The 25,766-nt window shown below is 40.1% G+C and overlaps 1 protein-coding gene across 1 annotated transcript in view; it reads right to left on the bottom strand.

Moving 5' to 3' along the window:
• Positions 1 to 748: 748 nt before the first annotated feature.
• Positions 749 to 25,766, bottom strand: part of SEM1 (SEM1 26S proteasome subunit) — a 45,903-nt gene continuing 20,885 nt past the window's right edge. Inside the window, exons 2-3 of the mRNA XM_069211737.1 lie at positions 18,094 to 18,187; positions 749 to 1,399 (exon numbers count right to left, since the gene is read on the bottom strand). Of these exons, the coding sequence (XP_069067838.1) occupies positions 1,357 to 1,399; positions 18,094 to 18,187 (137 nt within the window). The 3' untranslated portion in view covers positions 749 to 1,356. The remainder of the gene's footprint in view (positions 1,400 to 18,093; positions 18,188 to 25,766) is intronic.

The following is a 25,766-nucleotide window of genomic DNA, read 5'->3' as shown; positions in this document are numbered from 1 at the left end:
AGAGGCCTTTTTCTTGTAAACGCTCAACTGGCCAGAGGCAACTGAACCTGGAATGCACCTTCCTGTTGGCCTCTGCCTGCCACCCTGTGCCCCCGATGAGCCTTAGAAGTGTACTACTGTAGTGGGTTGGGTGTTAAAGGACCTTTTGACAAGGGGGAACCTGGTGAGTGTATCCAACCCGCGCTCAATCACAGTCAGTGTCAGATTGCGCCTAGGTCCTATTTTATACTGTGACCATGGACTATCCATGAATTCCACAAGAAGGCTAGGCATATGAATGATACTGAGTAGTAATAACACTGGAACATAGTGCCAAAAAGTGGAAAATGTGGGCACCTAGGTCACAAATGAAAAAATGTAACTAAATCTACGCTTGTGTTACATGACATACACGTTTGAGCTTCAGCGACTAGTAAATAGAGGTTTTTTTTTGCAGAACTACACTCCAAATGGAATGCGAAGTTTAGGGATAGCTATATGATATTCACATCCTGCCATTTGCAACCATCTCTCAAGGATGCAACAGAAGAAAACACTGTTTAACAGATATTAGCAATGTACCAGGAAGGCGTGGCTACACATACAATGAATGCACTTCAGTTTGTCTTGTCTGGGAACTGAACCACCGAGTACATTTTCACTGCTAGACAAGGATGTAACTAACTGTGTTTAAAATTGTTTTGCCAGACATTCTTCTGAAGATCCTCGAAATTCCATGTCAGTTGAATAAAACTTCGCTCTCAAAAAATATACTTATGAATTTTATTTTAAGTTTGGGCGCAGACGTGTTTTCATGAAAAGGTGTATTCACTCACAAACTCCTGTTTCGAAGAGCTGAGCATTTCTGAGACAAAGAACATTTGTGATGATGCTCTTTTATTCGCACCGTACACATTAACTTTTAAAAACAAAAAGTAATACACACATTTGCTTAGTTGGTTTTCATTAACAAACCAGTTTAATTTACTTTATAAAAATAAGCATTTAGGGAAAAACTATCAATTCAAACTGAAATATTGCTTCAATCTTCTGAGGTGGCAGCACCAGCTAAAATAAAGCTGCACTCAATAATGTAAATGGAATTTAAACAAAAAGCAGAGATGTTTCATGTGTGACTTAACACTGCAGATCTTGCATTACTATCAATATCTAATTTTATAATACAGTACTGAAACGAAAACATGTTGACAAAAGGAAAACGTCTGCATCTTCCTAATTTCATCCTCGAGAATTGATGGCAAACTGTTCCGTGTCACTTAAGGTCTCAGTTTCGCATCCATGTTAATCACATCTGAATTCAGATAAAGATGTGAGATTAACAATTAAGTGGTTCACTTTTCATGTCCATGGCATCAGTCACGAGGTCTCCATTTTATATCCGTGTTTCTCCAACTCAGCTCTGCATGAAAAAAATTGAGTTGCATTAACATTTTACATCTAGTACATATTCTTTTTTCTACTTACAATGATACTCTAGCTTGTATAGGATTTTGTAGGTTGCAATAATGCTTCTTAAATAAGAAGATATATATATCTATATCGATAGATATAAATAAAATAAAATCCCTTATCTATGATGAAGAGTCTGAGACAACGGTTCCAAATACATTTCTGCCTGCTATGAAAAAGCAAACTTGCCAGCCTTCTTGTATTTGTTCATGAGTGATAATCCATTTTGGTCCTAAGAATGACTTACTTTTCTTGAAGAGTTTTCCATAAAGAAATTTGTAAGAAGCTCTTAGAATTTGCAGAAACATTCTAAAAGAACTCGCATTCTCAAGATGCAAGGCTAAGTTATGTTCCTATGTACAAAAATATTTTTTTCCAGTTCAACACTTCTAGATAGATGTTTGGATAGACGATTTACTGGATACAGTGATGTGTCACTTATATACAGATATTTCAGTCTCGAATAACGAATGGCACAACTTTCAAAACATTATAGGATAACATTGAAAGAAAGTAAAAAACAAGTCAATCTGCACATAAATACAATTTAGGATGCTTTCTACCCGCCGTAAATAATTGGATAACCCTTAGCAGCCTATTTAGAATTGTTATAATACTTCTTTTGAAAAGTAAAACAATCATATAAAAATGTTACTCTTCTACACTGACCAGAAATAGAAAATTCTGACAACTAAACAGAAAAAAATAAATATGAATTTCTTGCTATATACACCAAAGACTGCCTGGCTAGTTTCCACTGTGGTCTTTTAGTGTGGGTAATACACTGAATTATGTTTTACCCTAAATGTAACTATATTTTTCTTTTCACAAGAAGCCCTTGTGGTGCCGTCATGCTGCTGGTGGCAGTCATCCTGTAGGTGTGGGCACGTACCTGCAGAACAACTCGGCCACCATCTTTTTTTATTTACCAATCGAAGATCACAGTAGACATCATTTGGAAGCAGAGTGGACTCGTAGCAAACTGCAAATGCCAGATGCTCAAAAAAACTTTACGTTTAAATATTTTATTGTTATGGACTTCAAACAATAAGGAAGCAATGGAGGAGCAGTTGGGGACAGTGGGTAAGCAAGAGGACGTGAGTGTGGAGTGAATATCTATCTATCTATCTATACAGGGAGTGCAGAATTATTAGGCAAGTTGTATTTTTGACGATTAATTTTATTATTGAACAACAACCATGTTCTCAATGAACACAAAAAACTCATTAATATCAAAGCTGAATATTTTTGGAAGTAGTTTTTAGTTTTAGCTATGTTAGGGGGATATCTGTGTGTGCAGGTGACTATTACTGTGCATAATTATTAGGCAACTTAAAAAAAAATATATATATACCCATTTAAATTATTTATTATTACCAGTGAAACCAATAGAACATCTCAACATTCACAAATATGCATTTCAGACATTCAAAAACAAAACAAAAACAAATCAGTCACCAATATAGCCACCTTTCTTTGCAAGGACACTCAAAAGCCTGCCATCCATGGATTCTGTCAGTGTTTTGATCTGTTCACCATCAACATTGCGTGCAGCAGCAACCACAGCCTCCCAGACACTGTTCAGAGAGGTGTACTGTTTTCCCTCCTTGTAAATCTCACATTTGATGATGGACCACAGGTTCTCAATGGGGTTCAGATCAGGTGAACAAGGAGGCCATGTCATTAGATTTCCTTCTTTTATACCCTTTCTTGCCAGCCACGCTGTGGAGTACTTGGACGCGCGTGATAGAGCATTGTCCTGCATGAATATCATGTTTTTCTTGAAGGATGCAGACTTCTTCCTGTACCACTGCTTGAAGAAGGTGTCTTCCAGGAACTGGCAGTAGGACTGGGAGTTGAGCTTGACTCCATCCTCAACCAGAAAAGGCCCCACAAGCTCATCTTTGATGATACCAGCCCAAACCAGTACTCCACCTCCACCTTGCTGGCGTCTGAGTCGGACTGGAGCTCTCTGCCCTTTACCAATCCAGCCACGGGCCCATCCATCTGGCCCATCAAGACTCACTCTCATTTCATCAGTCCATAAAACCTTAGAAAAATCAGTCTTGAGATATTTATTGGCCCAGTCTTGACGTTTCAGCTTGTGTGTCTTGTTCAGTGGTGGTCGTCTTTCAGCCTTTCTTACCTTGGCCATGTCTCTGAGTATTGCACACCTTGTGCTTTTGGGCACTCCAGTGATGTTGCAGCTCTGAAATATGGCCAAACTGGTGGCAAGTGGCATCGTGGCAGCTGCACGCTTGACTTTTCTCAGTTCATGGGCAGTTATTTTGCGCCTTGGTTTTTCCACACGCTTCTTGCGACCCTGTTGACTATTTTGAATGAAACGCTTGATTGTTCGATGATCACGCTTCAGAAGCTTTGCAATTTTAAGAGTGCTGCATCCCTCTGCAAGATATCTCACTATTTTTGACTTTTCGGAGCCTGTCAAGTCCTTCTTTTGACCCATTTTGCCAAAGGAAAGGAAGTTGCCTAATAATTATGCACACCTGATATAGGGTGTTGATGTCATTAGACCACACCCCTTCTCATTACAGAGATGCACATCACCTAATATGCTTAATTGGTAGTAGGCTTTCGAGCCTATACAGCTTGGAGTAAGACAACATGCATAAAGAGGATGATGTGGTCAAAATACTCATTTGCCTAATAATTCTGCACTCCCTGTATATATTTTTTTAAAGCCAAGGTGGAAGGGGCCAGCAGGAGAACAAGGTGGGTATTTGGGGAAGAGCAGTACAGGAGGGAGAGAGCAAGAAAATACATGCATTCATTGCGTGCTGAAAGGAAAATAGTTCCCTAAATGTGACTAGTGAAAGGATACAAGTCATCCAGTCCAATGGATGATCAAGAGGATATGTTCCAGGGGAGGAACAAATAGGAGTGGAGCAAGGAAATGAGTGACAAGAAAGCTGCCCAATAGCAAGCAATGGGAGGGCTCTAAGCCCAACCGCAGGTTTTTGGTATGTCCATAACAGGACTTTCATAAACAGCAAGCTAAAAGCTGCTTGTCGGTGAGACCTTAAAAAGGACGTATAATCACTACAAATACATCTAAAATTACAATTTCAAAATGAGTACATAATATAAAATATTGATTAATGTAACAAAACCGCATTGATAACTTGGGATTGGATACTATCTTTCAAATTAAGAATTTATGGTACTATTCTTAAGTCAAGCCAAAGTGATTTCCCGATCCCCATTCAATAAACAAGCATTTGCAATGCAATGGGTCTCGCTTTTACTTAAATTGCAGCTATTAGCATTGTAACTCCTAATTGGACTTTTCTTGCCATATAAACTGAAAACTGATCCGACAGCCGCCATCAGTGCAAAAGCAGACACACAAAGGGAAATAAGTTTGCTTGCAGTGAAACCTATTGGCAAAAGTGCAATTATCCATGTAACCGGCAAAAGGGCAATTATCCATGTAACCGGCAAAAGTGCAATTACCTATGTAATAGGATCGATGTCATGCAAAGCGCTAGATTACTGCCCAGCGAGAATGCATTGCGAAATAAAGAGAAAAAGAAGTCCAGAACCCAGATGGAAAACATCGACCCTCGTATGTTTTCAGTAGTTGGTTGGTGTGCTTCAGGACGCCTAAACACCAGAAAGGGCATGATGTATAATGAAAGCAAGATTTTGAAAGGCAAGCCCACAAACCAATTAAAGTGACCTACGTGACATGGTTGCGGTTAGAAGCCCAAAGGGAGATTACAACAGGGGACAGAGTGCTTTGCGATCGCCCTTCAAAAGGTCTCACTTGTAAATGGTGAAGCTAGATAATTTATCCATTTGAAGCCAATGCTTCTTGGAGAAAGCTAGCCACTGATAATAATTAGGTGTCCTTGTGACTTAGGATGTGCCTTGGTCTAACAAAACCCAAATAAAGTTAATGGTTCTTTTTTTTCTTTCTTTTTTTTAATGAATCCCATCAAACTGCAAATTCTAGGTTCTAGTTTCCTTTATGCTTTTGTTCTGCAATATGAAGAAACAAAATAAATACTTCATGTTCCTAAAGGACATTTAAGTCAAAACGTTTAGTGGTCAGTCATAATAGGATATAATAATTCATAGTCTCACCATAGAGTGATTCAGGACAAAAAGGAGGTCAATTACTACATCAACACCTGAAAGCTATTTCTGTGTCAAATGGCCTACAGACGAAACAACCACTGGCAAAGCCAATCAGGTTGGCACTGCATATCAAGCTGTTAGTTTTGCCAAAGCTCATTTCCTTTGAATGTTTTTCAGTAAAGTATAATACAACTACTCCTGCATACCCACCTGTGTGTGCGTACGGAGGTATGCAAGCATGGCTTGCACCATTTTTAGTAAACTACAATCAAAACCATTGAGAATTGGCCGCCCATGTATGCAGAAGCATGGGAGACCAATTTCCAATGGCTTTTGCCAAAATTAAATAATGATGTGTTCAGTGTATGCATATCAAGAAAGGTAAGCAGCAAAGTCAGTAAGTGTAGGCTATTTTAAGTGGATTTTTTCTCTGGTATAAAGGCTCCACATTTGCTGGGAAAGCACATATTTGTACATTACTCATATTGAGAAACCATGAGCAAGATATGCACACTGGCCTTGTACAGAAGGTGGGGGTGGTCATGTCATGCATGCAGGCATAATGAATACTAGGCACATTAGGAATCATGCAGGTTGTTAATACAGCCACGTTGTCTACATGACAACAGGCACGGCACCTCGTGCGCACAGGCTATCATAAACATCAATGTTTTACAACACATGCATACAGATTTTGTACGGAAACCTTTCCATTCATTATGTAAGCTTGTTCTGGATTCAAAAAGTTGCCAATTACAGGCAAAACTTTAGAACACACCCAGGTTAAAGTACAATGTGTGCATAATACTATTGCTAAGCTCAAAAGAGAATAGTTGTTTGTCAACACTGTTGAATGGCTGCTTTGGAAAAGTAGTGTAGCAAACAAATTTTCAAGAATTTTTTTTTTAAGACCTATCGGTGTTGAATATTTATGGATGTGGTTTTCACACAGCAAATACTCAGCCGGTAGAGAAAATGGAGGATGAAAAATGTTGCCACTAAATTAATTAGATGTGTTTTATGAGGCCGTGCTTTTTTATAAAACTATTTTAAAGTTAATGCCAAAGACATGCTTAATTGTCCCAAATACGCTGATCTCAGCGTGTTAACAGGTTCTTGTGTGGTCTATACGCAAACTACAGGTCATACTTGAATTTCAGTGGAGATGACTCAGCCTTTCACCCTTCGAAGACTATTGCGTATTGACCTTATGCTACCCCTTACCGTGTAGTCATGAAAAGTGTCTCTGATCATGATGTTTCAGACAGAAATGTAAAGACCCAGACTGGCAGTCATGTAAATCAGGGACGCATAGTTTACAAGCCGTCATTTGCTTTAGAATTAACGGTTTCTCAAGGTTGCCTGTAGTCTCATTCATTCAGTAAGTCTGAAAGTGTGTTAGCACCAATACTTTCATTCCAACACTGCATCCCCCGTGGTTCCCCAAAATCAAAGATATGATAAACCTCTTTTTACAAGTTTTATCTAGAAGAAATGATTCCGGCTGTCGAAATTAGCATATTGCCTGTTCTTTAACTGCTCATGTGACAAAACATCTGTGTTGACAAACCCACTGTTTTCAACTTACGATAGTAACAATGTCAAATACGTTTTTACTAACGCGTGTGACAGTTTACCTTAAAGAAAAAAAGAAAAAAGAAAAATAAACAGAATTGTTACAGCATGATTAGTGGCAGTGCCCTCCATCTGCCACACACTTACCATATGCGCAGACACCGTGCAAGCTTTTTTATCATAGTTTGTGTGGGTACATAATCAAATTGTGTGTTAGCGTGGTATGGCGTACGGGGGAAATGGAAGCACATGGAGTGTGAGATTGGGCCAGCCTGCACTGGTGTTTATTACACTGACTCTTCCCGAAAAGTTCAGGATTATTGTATTCTTTGATCATCCATGCCCCGTGTTCCCTCAAGTTAAGAAAAAAATAGCCTGTGCAGTTTAATTTTTTTTTTTTTTTTTTTTAAGATGCAGAATGAACCTAGGATAAAATAATCAGAATAATAATGAAACTGATATGTGCTACATTTGTGTGAAGAATCGTTGTGTTTTCACATATATGTGCAGAAGGGTGCAGACTGGGCTGAGGCAGATGGTGCCACAAGGACTGAAAGGCAATCAGGTAATGGTGTCGGGGCTGCAGTTGAGTTATAAGGCAGTGGGGGTAGGGAAACGTTGTGCTAAGTGCTCACTAGAATAGAGAGGGGGCAGCCGTCAGCATCGGAGTTCACTGGTCTGTTTACCTGTACACTGTGCAGATGAACATGCGTGCTTGTGTCTGTGTGACGAATTGTAGGCGTGCATGTCTGCAAGCGTATAGTACATGTTGATCTCTTTAGAGTTCCAAATCGTGTAATAAAATAAAATGAAGCTTGTATTCTGCTGTGCTTGAGGCAGCGGTGCTCTGAAGCTGGACTGGAGGGGCTGGATAATTGCTGGGAGGGATGAGAGTTTGGTGAATAAATCAAATGGGCTCGCTTAGGACTACAATCTTCCCTTTATAAACCTTACTGTTTGATTAGTCAGGTTAGAGATAGGCAGGTGAGAAATAACCTATAATTCCGGAGTGAAGGCAATCTGTGTGTATCTGAGACCTGTTCAGTTCTGCCTGCGATTCAGTAGATTGGAAGAAAGGACCATGTTCAAGTTCCAGGAACAGCAGAGAAGGACTGATCGCAGGCAACTTCAAAGTAACTGGTGGACTACCCAGAGGAGGAATTAGGACGACATTTTCTATGGAACAACAATATTGGCTTAGAGACTACTTTGCGCAGGTTGCTTGCTTACACTTGCCAAGCCACCTGCATATCTCAGGCAATCATGTCAATGTATATGGTTTTACATGAACTAAAAAATACTGTGCTTTCTACATCGTGAGACTAATCCCGCCGTGCTCTCCACAATTGCGCCTACATAAACGCACTGAACAATGTACAGAAGGAAACCAGGTGGACACTGGAAGGGTGGCATGGTTCTATGTATGGCTGCAACTCAGTTCAACAGAATGGCCAGGGAGCTGTTCCAACTGCAGGCTGGAGAGCACAACAGGGGTTTGCTTTTGAGTTGGTTGTCACAAAAGAATGGTATGTGTACACTGCTTGTTGATGCCACACTTGTGTGCAAAAGTGCTCCTTGTGAAAAAGCAAAATGCAGTCACTCAAAGTCACGTTAACAATGGTTAAAGTATGGGGACCCCAAACTCCATGCTGTAGTGGTCGGAGGAAAAATGTGAATGGCACACAGGGGTGTGGAATTTAATAAAATATCTATGTGTCCATCGGTCACGTTCCTCATAAATCTACTCGCCATGTTAAAAAAAAAAAAAATGTAGAGTGCCAACATATTATGGCAGTAATCTCGTATATAAGAGCTCTGATAATAGCCGCTCTGGTTATGGCAGGGCTAATACTATAGTAAGGCTTGAATACTAGCAATTTCCTTATTTGGCCACTTTTCCACAGATCTACATATTGGGGCCGGAGGAGGCACTTTTGTGACTTTCTTTAACAATTGGATCCCGAATTAAGTTAGCTGTTAATGAAGACCCTTTGTTTTTATTAAAATTCTCCCTATCTATTGGATGGGTTCACTGAGTGATAGAAATCTGCTCTTTCATAAGGCGCATATAGGCACACAAAGTAGTTTTGTTCAGTGCCAGAAGCTCTGACAATGTGTGCATTTTGAGACCAAAAAATATTTTTGCATTTTGCCAATGTTTGTTACAGTAGTGAGGGCCCAGCAGTTCCCACAACAATAGTTTTCCAAAACCGATAAAAAAAAAAAAAAAGACACACATTGACAAAACCAAAATACTGATCACCAGTGTTAGAACTACTGGCTTTGCTTGCTTATTTTCATGTTTGCTATACTCTAGTTGAAACTGGTTTCAATGATTTTCCATCATTAGCTCTTTTTTTGAAAATACTAGCATGCATCAAAACATTTTACTGAATAATGCTTCAAAGAAATGGTACCTAAAAATGTACAGTAATTCAGCAAAACTTTTTTTTCCTAGTTGCATTTTTTAGTGAACATTTTATTTTGAAAGTAAAGAATCATCACACTTGCTTTAAAGATTCAGCAAAAATGTGCATCTAATTAGAGAGCATTCTGGGAGCATTACATGTAGCCTCATATTGTGAAACTTTACAAACGCGTGTACACATTTTTAGGTCTCAGATCTAGACGTGCACAGGCATGTCTCGGTACTGAGACTGCTGGGTCTACATTATGGGCTTCAGTCCGCCCACAGGCTTCCTATTTGGTGCCACTATCGTCTTTCCATTTTGTAGCACCTCCGTTCATCAAGGGCAGGTATACATCATGCTTTTTCTGGTGCTTAGCTCTTCCCAGCCAACTACAGTTAAGGTGCACAGCGTCTGGGGTTTTTAGCCATTGTTTGGGACTACTTTCTTGTTTTGTTTTTAATGGCTGGCCGGTCCCGCCGCACATTAGGAGCGCAATTGTTCCAGTTATTGGGGTTTTCGTATGCCTGCTTTCTTTTTTTGTGCCTCTGTCCATTTTCAGTGTACTGTGAGACTGATCTTTCTCTAGCTGCTGCAGAATTGTATTGTACCCAGAGACTGAGCTTTCTCCAGAAGCGGCTGAATTTGACTTTACCCGGTGCCATTTGCTGTGGTTTTTTTTTAGATGCCAGATGCCAGATGCTGTGGATGCTTTCAGTCAGCACAATGTTGTCCCTTAAAATTAGCCAGTGGCAACTCCAGCGGCTACAATGTGCTGCAAGCAGAAGGTGAACTAGAACAGTACAACACTAAAAGCTATATAAAAGCCTCATCTGTAAAGATGTGAAACAGAGTGACTTTCACAACAAAGGCCACTGTCCATGTACTCTGCGCTTTCCACCCCGATTTACAAACATATCACTTCTGCAGCAAAACAACAATTATAAAAAAAAAAAAAAAAAGGAGCAAAGCAGCAATTGCAGCTCATGGTATTATGGGTATGCAAATGCGCCCAATCTCACTTTTACTCAAAGACAGTTAAAAAGACTCTTGGCACTGACATTTTCAGGGCAGGCCCACAGTAGAATTAATTGTTGAAATTATATTGCTTATTTTTTTTTTTTTTTTTTTTTAAATAAAGATGGAAGTGCTCCTCTGGCTACAATGTTGATCCAACCCGGAGATAAAAGTTATGGTAAACTGCTTAATAGGTAACTTGTCAATAACCAATGCTGCATCACTGAGTGTTCTTTGTGGCCAACCAGCAGACACGTGAACTTTACGGTCGCCACCGCCTGTATATTTCAGATAGCTGACTTAACGCAAGACTGAGCTGTCTCCACCAACGGAGGGGTTCCAGCAGCTACCAGCATCTGTGCAAATTTCAGCCACTTTCCTTTGTACAGCTAGAAAACCTGGAAAGAGCTGCTTCCTAAAACTGCTGGGTTCCAGCAGCTAAAAAGCTACAATTCGCATTAAGTAGAAAGTAAACAACTGAAGGCCAGGGCACAGCGGCATATACATCCCTGAATCTGAAATGATGGGAAAATCATAATGACCTCAAGAACAAAGTCCCACTGCCCAGACACTGTGCTCTCCTCTCCAAACTTACAAGCACATCTCTGCTGCAGCAAACAGACACGTGAAAAAAAAAAAAAAAAAAAAAGACAGCAAACCAAACAGGTCATTGGATCCCATGGCATTATGAGTATGCAATTCAGCCCAGAAACTGCTGCTTTCTCCACATGGCAGTCACCGACCAGTAGGAAATAAAGCTGATAATAGGAGTGCAGTCAAACAGAATTCGGTAAAATTTCAGTTAAGGCTTTTTCAACCTTGCAGTCACTTTCAGGACTACAATACAATTCACTATTGAAAATACATTGTAAGTTTTTGTAAAAATCTACACTCGCTCTTCGGCTGTTTAGGGTGATCCATCCTCGAGACAGAAGTTATCCTGAAAGTGGTTACAAAAGTAATTCGTCAATCCCCAATGCTGTCATATAGGGTGTTCTTTGTTGCGACCAGCCGACACATCTAAAATGTATTGTCGCCACCATCTGTAAAGTTGCATGCCTACAGAGTCTGTAAGAGAGTACAAGGTCACAAGGGCTTGCACAACATCTACAATGTCTTGAATCACAGAAATGGACAACCTCAGTCGCTGCAAGAAGATCTCCAGACCACCACTGGGGAGGGGGGAGGAGGCGTTTGCATTATTTGGGTGTTGGGGTCATTGTCCCTTCTCTCTCTCGCAGGGATGGGGCTATCTGTGAGGGCAGCTGTGCACCCTCATGCCCTGTCTCTTCCCCATGGTTAGAAATGTAGCTCCTCACAGATTACATTGCACAGTGTTGACTCTAGCCATTGCTTGGGTAAATGGCAGTTTTAAGCAGACTGTTCTGATGACCGGTTTAGGCCTGTGATTGGCTTGGACGCAGATCTTGGTCTTTGACAGGTTCAACAGTAGCTGCTTGCTTGTTAATAGTTGTTCTGTAGGTCTCAGCTCTAGAAAGTGCGAATGTGGGGTCTTGGAACCGAGACTGCTGTGTTTAAATCGTAGGCTTCATTCTGCCCACAGACTTCCCTTTTGCTGGCACCATCAGCTTTCCATTTTGCAGCACTCCCATTTCTGCTTGTTTCTAGCCCTCTGTTTCTGCCTTTCTGCTAGTTTCTTGCCCTCGGTTTCTGCCTTTTTGCTCGTTGCTTTCCCTGTTTGTGCCTTTATGCTTGCTTCTTGCCCAGTTTCTGAATTTTGGCTTGTTTTATGCTAATTTCTTGCCCTCGGTTTCTACCTTTCTTACCCGTTTCTGCTGGTTTCTTTCTTTCTGCTAATTTTTTTAGCATTTGTGTCTTTCTGCTAGTTTCTTGCCCTCTGTTGGTGCCTGACAGTTTATTATTATGCTGTGTGCCATTTCATTGTTCCTTGTTGCTTCATTTCCCTGTTGCCCACTCACCCTTTTTTCTTCACCCCCACCCACCCTTGTCCTAGTTTCATCTCATCCCCACCCACACCTGCCCTTCTTCACGTCTGGATTTTACAACCCTTTCTGTGGCTTCTCAGTGACCCGGGCGGCCCAAGACCAGTTACTCCCGCAGTGCAATTATCTTTGGGGCCGAAATACAGGGGCAGTCTTGTTGCCACTTTGCCCCATGTCCGATCGTACCCCAGCACTGCATTAGATACTCCCACTCCCAACTGCACTCCCATTTATCACCCCCAATAGGTCGCCCATTGCCAAGACTTCTTGGCTTTGCCAATATGCTCATTTATTTTTCTTTATTTCTGGAACCACTGTCAGTAGTGCAATCCGAGCTTACAAGTTGTATTTAGAGAGCTCAACCTAATAATAAAAGCTTTACATTAATGAACCATAAATACAAGCTTTACAGAAATTAACACATTTTATCTTAGCTGCCTACAATTCCCTTCCCTGCTTTGTAATGTGGTACTGTAAACTGGCAGCCAGAGGGTTTGTGCTGGATGAGGTTAAGCCTACATGTCTCAAAGACAGAATAAACATGAGAACTTGTTGTCCTTGACTCCCAAAGCAAAATGCCCTGGGTGTCGGGCTGTAGGAAATTCACACCCCTAGGCACAACAACAGACCAATGGATGAGAAGAACTCTGGATGAAAGCCCCTTTAGATATATGATACTTCTAATTTTAGGTAAAAATCAAAAACGTCATGGCTAACACCAAACCAAAAAGGACCTGTAATCTTTACAGATAAATATTTTCAAACAAGGGTGGCTGGTTTTATACTTTTGGACATCAGCCCATCACTCAAGTACAATCTTCAAAATGAACACAGTTCAATGCATTTTCTGGCAACTACATTTACCAGAGAAGATCTTGATTGCATTAACTTAGCAGTGATGAGTTTGCATACGCCATGGACTCTACCTGTATGGAAGAATCCCGGAACACCATTCACTGAACTTAAACTTCAAAAGTAATCAGAGAAAAGAGCCCTGCACTCAACTGCCAATTACATCAACTATTATGTCCTCAAAGCAGTCACACCATCAGTGAAACCTTTTCCATTCAAGTGGCTAAACTCCAAAATCCCATCCTAGTAAAGGAAATAATCATCAAAAGCCACATGGTATTCAGGAAGGCAGTAAAGACTGGCGTTTCTTTAACAGATGATATTAACCCAAGAAGTATAAAAAATGACCCACAGAGGATAGGAGGGTCCAGCATAGGTGAAGGCAGCTCTCAAACCTCTTTGCTTCATTTCACCCTTAAGAGTAGCTACATAATCTCAGTAAAGCAATAAGAACATCCCTCCAACTATCAGACTTGACATCAAAATACCTCTACAAAGGCCATATTTCCAACCAAGCACCATCTACAAAGTATCATGCTAGCTGTCTACTGAAATTGCTTCAGTACCTCCTAAGGGCATTTATGAAATTATCTACAGTACAAAAGCAAATAAACTGTTTGGGAAACATTTAATGCCTACAATTACATTGGTAATATCACTACTGACAATATAAGCTAGATCGGACATAAGAGTTTTAAAATTCTCAACTGTGCTTTTGATTTAGGCACAAGCAAAAAACAGATGATTGACGGAATGCTGAACAATGCAAACATTCACCCGTCAAAAAGATATGGGTTTAATCCATTGTTTTTTTGCCCACATTGCCACCCCCGTTTGGACGCAGCCAGATGCACATCAGTCTTAAACTTGCTCCCCATGGGCACAGTCCAGCCTAAACTGCCAAGCCAGGTCCTCCCCGTACCAGAAACAAGAATCCTGGGACCGGTTGTCACCTCCTCATCAGCCAGGATAGCCTGAATCCAGTGGCGCAGAGAGCACAGGACCCACATCTGGGGATATACTCTTCCCACTTAGAGTGACAAAAGCAAAAAGAATAGATGATAGACGGAATTCTGAACAATGCAAACATTCACCACTTGTCACAAAGATCTCGGTTTAATACATTGTTTTTGCCCACCACGTCACTCTAGTTTGGATCCAGCAATATGCAAATCAGTATTTACATACGTTAAGCAGTTTGGGCTGGACTGTTTCCATGGGAAGCAGGGTCAAGAATGACTTGCATATGGCGGGATCCAAACTAATAAATTCACCAGTGCTAGGTTACGAGAGTGAAATTCATTAATGGGGCACCAAGTGCATCCGCTGTTTGGGAAGCAGTCATCATAATATTCATGCCTAGTGTCAGTCACTTGTATTCAGAAACATACTATATGCGATGAATGAACAGTGCTTTACAGAGTGCAAAACAGCAGCCAACAATGTAAATGGAGCAAAGAATGCAGAAGTAAACAGTCAGGTATAGATGGGGGAGTTGATGACGGGGGCAGGAATTAACAGAGGAGAGGGGAGAGCAATAAGCTTTTGAGAAGTGGGATTGAAAGGGATGCAAGAAGGTGGGAGGGGATCAAATGGGAAGCCAGGAAGTCAGCCAAAGGAGTGAAGATGTGAGGAGGGCATGAACAGCGAAGCCATTGGGAAAATGAGGGATACAGGATATGAATGGAGTAGAAAGAACAACAGGGAAAAGAAGCAATGATGGAGAGTGAACAGAACGACGAACAAAAAGAGAGGGTAAATAATTTAAGAGGCAAGTGCTGAAGGGAACCGACACAGAACTCGCTCTCTGTATGCTACTTAATATATGTACTTTTTAAAGTATAGGTAACACAAGGTCTCCCTGACAGGCAAGGTTATCTATAGAGAGACCTAAAACTAAACCATTTCAACATACATTTTAAATCAGTCCATGCTGGGTTTCAAACCTAAAATTTTAGGTCAGATTGAAACCTGAAAAGAAGGAGACTGATGGGTGAGAAATGGGACTTGCCTTATCTCCCAACTAAGTATCAGAGGGGTCTCAGCAGAAAGAGGGGGAATGAGTACCTATCTCTTGGCAGGAGGCCACCCTTTAGTTTTTTTCCTATTCTCTGCAGCAGAAGACAGTGAAAGTGAATCTCTGATGTGGCTAAGAGTCCCAAAACTGCCAGGGGGGTGCATTCAACTTACAAGAAGCCTAGTTTCTCTCTCTCCCCTGTAAAGGTTTGAATTTCAGTATCTTACAGACTTTACAATTATCAACATTCACTTTGGACTGGGGCACTATAGTGCACTGCAAGTGTGGGGGATGCAGGTGATTCTACAGGGGACAGTATATTTGTGTAGCCTCTGAACGAATTAATTAGAAAAACTTCTAGATCCACCAGGAGAATTGTTACGATAGAAAACACAATGAAAAATAACACGATGAAAAAAAAATAGCATATCAGACTAGGTCGATCCTCACAGAATAATAAGTGTTAAAAATCATTCTGCAAGACGTTTAAACCTTGTCTAGCAGAACATCGGTTGGGACTGGTGGGAGAAATGACTGAGTGCCTGGATGGGTGACTGCTTGGGGATGTGGGATAGTAAGAATTTAAGTTAGATCAGGGGAGCAGGGCAGAAGTGCCCATCTGCACAACCCCCCAATGCCTGGTAAACACACATTTCTGTATGCCTTTACAAAATATATACTTGTTAAATGGGAGTATCTACAACTTAAAGAAAGTTGTGTCACACTATGGATGGTAAACAATCAGACTCTGTTAGCTTTAGAAACACTAGAACTCTTGGTGGGAAAGAATCCTAAAAGGACCCAAATATGCTTCATATTCAAATTCTATAGACTAAATGTATTGAGGACAGTATGGAGAAAGCCTTCCTAGTATTCAGGGTATATGTAGTGCCAGCTTAGTCCTAGTTTGACTATGCACAAAAGTGTGACTGAGTTGAGGTAGCTATCCCTTTGATAGTGCATTTGTTCAAATTCAAGGTTTGGTGGGAAGCTGATGTTTGAGGGTCCTACTGGATTTAACAACATAAAATAAGCTCAACTTAGCAGACAGTAGTTGCGTTTTGGGGACTTCGGCATATTTCTAGAGCATAAGCAAGATCTTAGTTTTGTACTCACTAAGCTTTGGGCAACTTTTTCACATGCAAACCTCAACACGATTTAGGATGTTAATCACATTGGAAAAAATAAAATCTTAGGGTCGATTGATTTGAAGATAAATGTGAGTGACTAATGAAGCATATGAATGCTTCTCGAGAAGCAGCAGAAATTCCAAGGGTTGACATAAGTGACTATTGTGGTCTCACACTGACCTATTGCTGCTGGGCAGGGAAGAATCTAACAATTTTGACGAAATGTAAAACACTAACTGAAGTCCACAATTGAAAATGATTCATTACATCACAACTGGTAAATCATGCAAACTCTAATGGAACACCACCAATGTTTCCTGGAGCAAGACAATAAAAACTAAACATCCTAACAATGATCATTGGCTGTATCCTACGGAATGGCAAGGTTTGATGATATAGGTATTCCTCCACAAGAATCAGCTACCCGACTACCCATTTCTTGTGAAGTTAAGAGAACAGCAAGAGATTGCTGGAAATGTGTTGTCCATTCATTTCTTGCTTGTCTTTAAATGTATACCAAGGAAGAAATACGCATTACAGAATTTCAGATTATTATACTGTCATCCGTGATCCTTTCAAACACTAACCAGGATCTATGATCACATGCAGGTCTAGACAACATATGTAGGTTCACTATTTCAGTTGTTGGTTATAGATGAGAGAAACGTGAAGAGGGATGGGCCAGTACATTGAATATGGTCCAACAAACCCTTGCAGATTTAACTGGATGACTTATGTTCAAGTGATTACATGAATTAAGGCTATAGAAAATGTGCAAACCGGTCTGATTTAAAATCTGCTATTAATATCCATTTTCCAAACTTTAGTATAGACACTTGACCAATTAACTTGATTAACAGCAAAAATAAAAAAAATAATAAAAAAAAACACTTTCTAAACCACTGACAATTCCATATACCCAACTCACCTTAGGAGCAAATAAGAAGTATTTAAATGATGTTATTAGTTTTTGTCTCATTTAGAGAGATAGAACACCAGATGACCAGGTTTTCAATAGCTATAAATCACAACCCGTTAATCCTATATTTGGGAATTGTTCCACTGACCCGCTGGTTAGTGCGCTAAGTTCAAACATCCTCTTGGTAACATCAGCTAAATCCTCCCCCCAGCTAGATTCGCACTACAGGAAAACCTATTATTAAATGTTTAAAGTGAAAACTAGGTTTGGATCACTCCTAGGATTACTTTCAACTTCTATTTAACAAAAGAGGAATATTTTGACAACTTACATCTGCAGCAAGGGACCCTAGCAGACTATAGATTGACAGTAATACGACTTGGTTACCTTTGAATTTAAGTAATAAACCCATTTTCAAGCAGACTATTTAAAGTTCATGCTTAGTGCATGATCCCTAGTTGACTGTGCTGCTCTGTAGCTTAATGCCCCCCTTGATAGCCCACTAATTACTTAGAAGCAGACAAGACAAAAAGCCCTACAATTAAAACAAACTTTTTACAATTTTGCCACATCAAGAGAAAAGGATAATATTTTCATTACCAGGGAATCAAAATAACCATGTCAAAGTTGGTACACAGGATAGAATTTAAAGATAAAATACCTCAATTGATTGGAGAAATCATCTTCTACGTTATCATCATCCCAGTTATCTTCCCAAACATGTGCATCTTCATCCTCATCTAAGCCAGTCCAATCTGTAAAAAAAAAAAATATATTAATATACTACTTTTAGGTGCCACTATCCACAGCGCTCTCATCCCCTCTGTCGAACAAGCACATTTTTCAATACAAATCGGCCAATTAATATAGAACAAACAAAAATTGGGGGCACCTTTCTTAGTGAACGTTCAAAAATATTATGTGGTCAGATAAATGTACCTGAAGACACGACCTGGGATTTTTATGAATGTGGATGTCAACCCACTGTAATAGATCATCTAGGTTCTGAATATCTCAGGGAGCGCCACTTACAAAGAGGCAGTCCTTTCTGTTCCTATCCCCTGGCAAAATCTGCACTCTTATTCTCAACCAAAAAAGGGGGTTAAAATGAAATTGCAAGATCAGTTTGTTTGTGGCAGTTTACTAGTACTGTATTTTGTACATTTTCAGTAACCGAGAACTTTAAAAAACAAATATTCAAATTTTTAAAAATACCTTTAGCGTAATCTGCACCACAGTAAGCAAGATTTCTGCAGCACGTGCAACTACCCTCTGCATAGGCTTAGTAGAACTAGAACTGGTCACTTGCAACGACAACAAAACCCCACTTATAAAACAATATTGAAAATGTAAGACTAAGATGTTTAAACTATTAAAACTAAGCCAATTGTGTTTGCCAGTACTAGTTTAAAATTGTTTTTTTTGGAACAATACTCTGTTAAAGCCATTCCTGTTTTTTTCAAGTGCAATTCATTTTGTCATGGACAATATTGTCTCACCAAACCAAATAAAGATACAAGGGTGACAAGATGCTGGACTACTGATGTTAACAACTGCATAACATCTCTAAAGTGTTAACTGCAAAAGAGTGTAATGCTGCCGATATCAAAATGAAATGCATGAGATCAGGAGGGGGAAGATATGTCTTGAGCCCGTACTTTACCTACCCATGTGATTTCTGAGTTGACGTCTACAGCAGGTTCGGTTCATCTGTGGCTGCGATAGCATGCAGAACTACAACATTTAACTACATACTGCCTGAAAAAAAAAAATTGCTTTGCGGGCAGAATAATATTTCAGCTGGGACGCTTAGCGTACAAGGCTTGTACCAATCAACATCTGGACTGCTAACATCTCTTAAAAATCTCTGGTGGTATCAAGAATTTTATGAGTTTTGATAAAAATCAAACTCCTACAACACTAGCACACAGTATATTTCAGGTGCAGCTCCCACTATCTAGAACTTACTACCAGTTGATCTGAGATGCTGTAACGACCTCCTATAATTCTGCAAAGGACTAAAAACACACTTGCTTAAATCCTTCCAGAGTTAATCAGTCACTGAACTCCTGCTATTCGCTGTAAACACTGCTCCCCCCTAACCCCTTATCACCCCTTGCACCACAGAAGTATCGTCCCTGCATTTTATCTCTCACACCTTACGCTACTTCTGTTTTTTGTAACATGACAAACCCTTAGCGCCTTTTTACCTCACTGGATAGTCTATCTTTGTTTCCTTCTCCTAAATAGTCAATCTACCTCGGTTATCTTTTACACTCTTCCATATCCTATTCCGAAATTCCTATGGTTTCATCTCTCATACTTTAGTCTTTCCCTAGCTTTGTACTTCTGCAGTACGTCTACTCCAACTCCTTATGTAACATTTGGATCCTTTCTGCCAGGTCAGTCTACCTCAGATGTTCCCACTTCTAACACTCTCACTCCTGACTCTCCTTTATACATAATTTCCTGAACCTTCAGCCTCCTGCCCTCTCTCCCTTCTCACTTTTCCATGACAATTAGCTGCTGTGTTATGCTATTCTCTATTTTCATTTTCCTGAATGCAATAAATTGTTACTAGCTTGTAATACCAATTGTTACAACTCAAAATGCTATTAAGCAGTAGTTACATTTGTAAAATAATATGAACAGAAGCAGTGTTTAATTGCCCTAAACTGACCCTTCTAGAAAAGAAGAAAAGTGCAGATCTTTCATGGCCAATGTCAAAAGATGTGTACATTAGAAAAGGATTTCCCTAGGTAGCAAAGTGAATTGCGCACCTACTTTCCGATTAGGTGATGACAAGATCCAATTCCCCTAGCAATACATTTTAAGAAACCCTTCAAAATTTGAAAAAATTAAAATTAAATTCCTTTCCTACCCTTGTTGTTGCTTTTTTATATTATTTAAGAGTTTAGTCCCCCTCACTTGGCACAACAAAGTGTTGCTTTTATTTGCTTTATCATTTCTAAATTTGAATTTGGTTACATGCGTCGCAAGACACGAAAACAATCTGAACAACAGTACCATAAAAAGGTAATCCTACTCCAGATCAATGAACGAGTTCTGTTATTATTCAAAGCAGGGCCGTGTACACTATTAGGGAAAATAAATGACAACAAGCATTTGCATTTACCAGGCCAGGATGCATTGGGGTGAACTGTGGTGGGATGAGAGGCACTGTGCTCCCTCCTCGTGTTTAAAAGGCTCTGTTGAGCCAACAAGCTCACTTGGGACGCACCTGGAAGTCGGTGGAAAGGTAACTTGACCAGTGACAGCATTTTAGCAAACACAGATGACTTTTTCTGCTCTCTACTGATGAGCAGATAAACCCAGAAACACATGTTTAGAGATAACAGCACTACTTGCACCAACTTTATCGAAAAACGAAAGCAACTTTAATGTAAGCAGATTCCATTTACCAGGATGCAATGGGGTGAATTGTGCTGGGATGAGAGGCAGTGTACTCCTTCCCCTTTACAACCTTCATGATGAGCCCAGGGAAAAGGGTGGGGGAAGGGGAGGGAGTAATCAAGGCGACCTTTTCCAAGTGAAATAGTGTGAAAGATTATGCAGTATAAAGGCACTGCTGTTTGCATATTTACCAGGCTAATATCACTGCTACCAAGACAGACAACTTCAATCATAGATGCTTTGGGTCACATGACACCAGGCATTCAAAATATCTTTGCAACAGCCTGACAGGACCAGCTCGTGGTCCCAGAAGGCCCCGTGGCACCTAACTGTAACATATATATCAAGACCATCAGCAGTCCTTGAATTCCTTGATGTTTCCCAACATGGTTTCAGGAAAGAGTATAGCACTGAAACAGCCTTGATCTCCTCTGATGCTATTCGGAGGATAGTTGATGAAGGTCACGGGGCTATTCTGGTTCTTTTAGATTTATCTGCGGCCTTTGACACTATTTCTCCTACAATGTAGACGTCTCATCTTCATCAAGTAGGGATAAGGGACCCGGGCGCTTAAGCTCTTGGAGTCCTTTCTTACAGATAGATGGACCACAGTTAGCTGTGGCGATTTTAAATCTACACCTTATCTTTTGCCCTGCGGGATTCCTCAGAGATAGTCCCTTAGCCCCACGTTGTTTAATGTGTATGTAGCTCCACTGGCCAGTTTAATCCGAACTTTTGGTTTTATTCCATCTTCTTATGCAGATGATTCCCAGCTTATTATTCCTATTAATCAGCCATGGGAGGAGGTGGTGGATCGGTTTAGAAATTGTATACTGGCAGTGAGTAAATGGATGAATACTAATTGGCTCAAAATGAACACCACCAAAACTGAAATTTTATGTTTTGGACTTGGGAAGGAGTTATGTAACTCACGGTGGTGGCCCTTTGAATGTGGCAAATGTCCTGAGCTCTCTACTGTCAGCAGAGAGCTTGGGCATTCTGTTTGATGAACAGTTATCATTTAAAAAGCAGGTTAATCATACGTAAACATCAGTTTATGGTCCATCAAAATGCTTAGAATTGTTTTTCCCTATTTGTCATATGAATGGAGTGTATCTGCCATGTTGGCACTGGTGATGTCTAAGGTAGACTATCGTAATGCCTTATTTCTTAATTCGGACAAGGTGCTGATTATTAGGCTTCAATTAGTTTAGAATTGCGCCACCAGAGAGGTTCTCAATCTCCCTCAGTGGATATCTGTTAGAGAGATCCTTAAGCAATTACATTGGTTGCCGGTGGCTCAGCGTATACAGTTTAAATCGCTCTGTTTAACATTTAAGGCAGCTCATGGAATTGGACCAGGGTATTTGACTTCTAGACTTCATTGGTATGTACCTAAGAGAAATCTGAGGTCCTCTCAAGCTTATCGGATACAGGTCCCTCAAACCAATAAAGCTGAATGGGGGGATAAAGCCTTCACTGTGGCTGCTGCCAGAAGGTGGAACATGCTCCCATTGAACATCAGGCAAGAATCATGCTATTTGAAATTCAGGAAATTGGTAAAAACTTGTCTTTCCTCGTAAAAAAAAAAATTCCAGGTTGTTTATGACCAATGCTTCGGCTTTTCTTTTTCCTTCTGTTCACTGTGTGTTTATTTTTTTTTAACTTCTTTCTGGCTAGTACACTTTATTGTGCCCTCTTCTTCGCACGTTCTCCCCTCATAGCGCTTCGACGCTCTTTTTGAGTAGGAATGCGCTTTATAAATTACGCCATACATACATACATACAGCAGCAATGACAGCATCAATGGTAATGCAGAAGGATACCCCAGGCCTGTTCATGTAGGCCCCAATAGCAATCAATCAATTATTGCTGTGGTCAACCTAAAAATCAATGTCTGACTGGAGATGAAAATAAGGCGTTTCATTGACTTACTCTCTGTTCTGTAAGAACCCTTTCAACCAGTGACAAAGTCTTCAACATTTACTTCAATATTGAAGATTAGTGGAGTACTTCCAAGCAGCTAATGTGATGTCCACATTCTCACGGGGTAGCTGTCCAAAGGCCAACTCCCCGGAAGGCATGCTTGCTAGCTGAGGATAGGTTCCTCCTCTACTGGAGGAAGATTAGGTCCACCAGGATAATAAAAAATGAGACAATGCAATGATTTCATTATGTGAGACAGAAGGCCTCTTTAAAAAAGGTTGAACAATTTGAATTATAATTGTGGTGGCAAACACACATTAGTCTGGTGAATTTATACATACTAATAAATGTTTAAGGTAGCTTGGTTTGAGATAGTTTTGTCAAATACACTTAAACTTCTTATGGTCAGTCTGTTAGGTTATTTTGAACTTCGGTAACCCACTACTAATATAAACACATAATAAATTTTAAGTATTTTACTACAGAACTGCTAATGACCATTTTATAGATCACCAAACGACAGAAGCGCTCTGAGTCCATCTGATCCAGTGTAATAAACATAGCTGCAGCAGGTTCTTAATACAGTAATCTATGACAACCATCTTGTCTTAATAACAGACCACAATTTTATTTCTAATTGCAGTAGAAAGTATCACAAATGCTTATCTGCAAGGCGATTCAGTATTGTAAACCACTGACACCATGTTTCCAGATTCTGTGCCCTCCATCCACTAACAATCTCCAACTTGATCAGATAGCCCAAAAAAACTTCAAATTTTAATGACTCACTAATAGCACCTGGCAATGATGCAGAGAGTGGCTGCATCACGTAAGAGTGCCGTTTACGCTTAGGAAAAAAAGAAAGAAAAAAAATCCTTGCCCTAAGCATTGCGCATATCAGTTTCTAGGGGATGCAACAGGGAAACAAATGGGGAAATGCGCCGACTCGAATGATTTTTTTAAGCATTTAAAGGAGTGCCAAACGTCTGCAACAAAAAAAGATATGAATTGTAAAATTGTGTCATTTTGATATTTATCTCAGTCCCAAAAGCCAATGAACCTTCTAGCATTAACAAAGGTTTTTCTCTTAAAAGATATGAGATGAAGTAGTTCTTCTGGCCTTCTTATCATTTTAGGTTGCTATTAATGTAATCAAAAGTATGGACTTAACACAATCAGGACATCTCAAAGCCACATTACAATAGATGGAACCGTACCATGAGTTTTGTTTGTAGTATTAACATTAGTACCTTAGGGGAGGGCATCTTACATCGTGGATCAGATATTACATATGTAAGGTTGTCTCCAGAGAAGAGACATGCCCTTGGATCTTCTCTACCATAAAGACAATGAAAATGTCACTTACCCAGTGTACATCTGTTCGTGGCATTAGTTGCTGCAGATTCACATGCTGTGCATAGTCCGCCGTCTGGTGTTGGGTCGGAGTGTTACAAGTTGTTTTTCTTCGAAGAAGTCTTTTCGAGTCACGAGACCGAGGGACTCCTCCCACTTCAGTTCCATTGCGCATGGGCGTCGACTCCATCTTAGATTGTTTTCCCCGCAGAGGGTGAGGTAGGAGTTGTGTATGCTAATAATAGTGCCCATGCCATGGAATAAATACGTATGTACAAAATTAAGGTTTAATGTAATATATTTACAAATGTTCAAGATCTACTTCTAAACGGCTACAGGCTCCCGGGGAGGAGGGTGGGCGCATGTGAATCTGCAGCGACTAATGCCACGAACAGATGTACACTGGGTAAGTGACATTTTCAGTTCAGTGGCATGTGTAGCTGCAGATACACATGCTGTGCATAGACTAGTAAGCAGTTATCTCCCCAAAAGCGGTGGTTCAGCCTGTAGGAGTGGAAGAAGTTTGAAATAAAGTTCTTAGTACGGCTTGACCTACTGTGGCCTGTTGTGCAGATAACACATCTACACAGTAGTGTTTAGTAAATGTATGAGGCGTAGACCATGTTGCTGCCTTACATATTTCGGTCATTGGATTATTTCCTAGAAAGGCCATAGTAGCACCTTTCTTTCTGGTTGAGTGTGCCTTTGGTGTAATAGGCAGTTCTCTCTTTGCTTTAAGATAGCAGGTTTGGGTGCACTTTACTATCCATCTGGCGATACCTTGTTTTGAAATTGGATTTCCTGTATGAGGTTTTTGGAAGGCAATAAATAGTTGTTTTGTCTTCCTAATTTCTTTTGTCCTGTCAATGTAGTACATTAGAGCTCTCTTGATGTCTAATGTATGTAGTGCTCTTTCAGCTATTGAATCTGGCTGTGGGAAGAACACTGTTAATTCCACTGTTTGGTTTAAGTGGAACGGTGAGATAACCTTTGGTAAGAATTTTGGATTTGTTCTTAGAACAACCTTATTTTTGTGTATTTGAATAAATGGTTCTTGTATGGTAAACGCCTGTATTTCACTTACTCTTCTTAGTGATGGCAATGAGAAATGCAACTTTCCACGTTAAGTATTGCATTTCACAAGAATGCATGGGTTCGATAGGTGGACCCATGAGCCTTGTCAAGACAATGTTGAGGTTCCATGAAGGAACAGGTGGTGTCCTTGGTGGTATAATTCTCTTTAGGCCCTCCATAAACGCTTTAATGGCAGGTATTCTAAATAGGGAAGTTGAATGAGTAATCTGCAGGTAAGCAGATATTGCTGCAAGATGTATTTTTATGGAAGAGAAAGCTAGATTTGATTTTTGTAAATGTAGTAAATATCCTACTACATCTTTTGGAGATGCATGCAATGGTTGGACTTGATTATTATGGCAGTAACAAACAAATCTTTTCCATTTACTTGCAGAGCAGTGTCTAGTGGATGGTCTTCTAGCTTGTTTTATGACCTCCATACACTCTTGTGTGAGGTTCAAGTGTCCAAATTCTAGGATTTCAGGAGCCAAATTGCTAGATTCAGCGATGCTGGGTTTGGATGCCTGATCTGTTGTTTGTGTTGTGTTAACAGATCTGGCCTGTTGG

This window comes from Pleurodeles waltl, chromosome 10 (genome assembly GCF_031143425.1).
Source record: "Pleurodeles waltl isolate 20211129_DDA chromosome 10, aPleWal1.hap1.20221129, whole genome shotgun sequence".
Classification (NCBI taxonomy): Eukaryota; Metazoa; Chordata; class Amphibia; order Caudata; family Salamandridae; genus Pleurodeles; species Pleurodeles waltl.
Note: the sequence above shows the minus strand (reverse complement) of the source record. Positions and strands in the feature narration are given on the sequence as shown.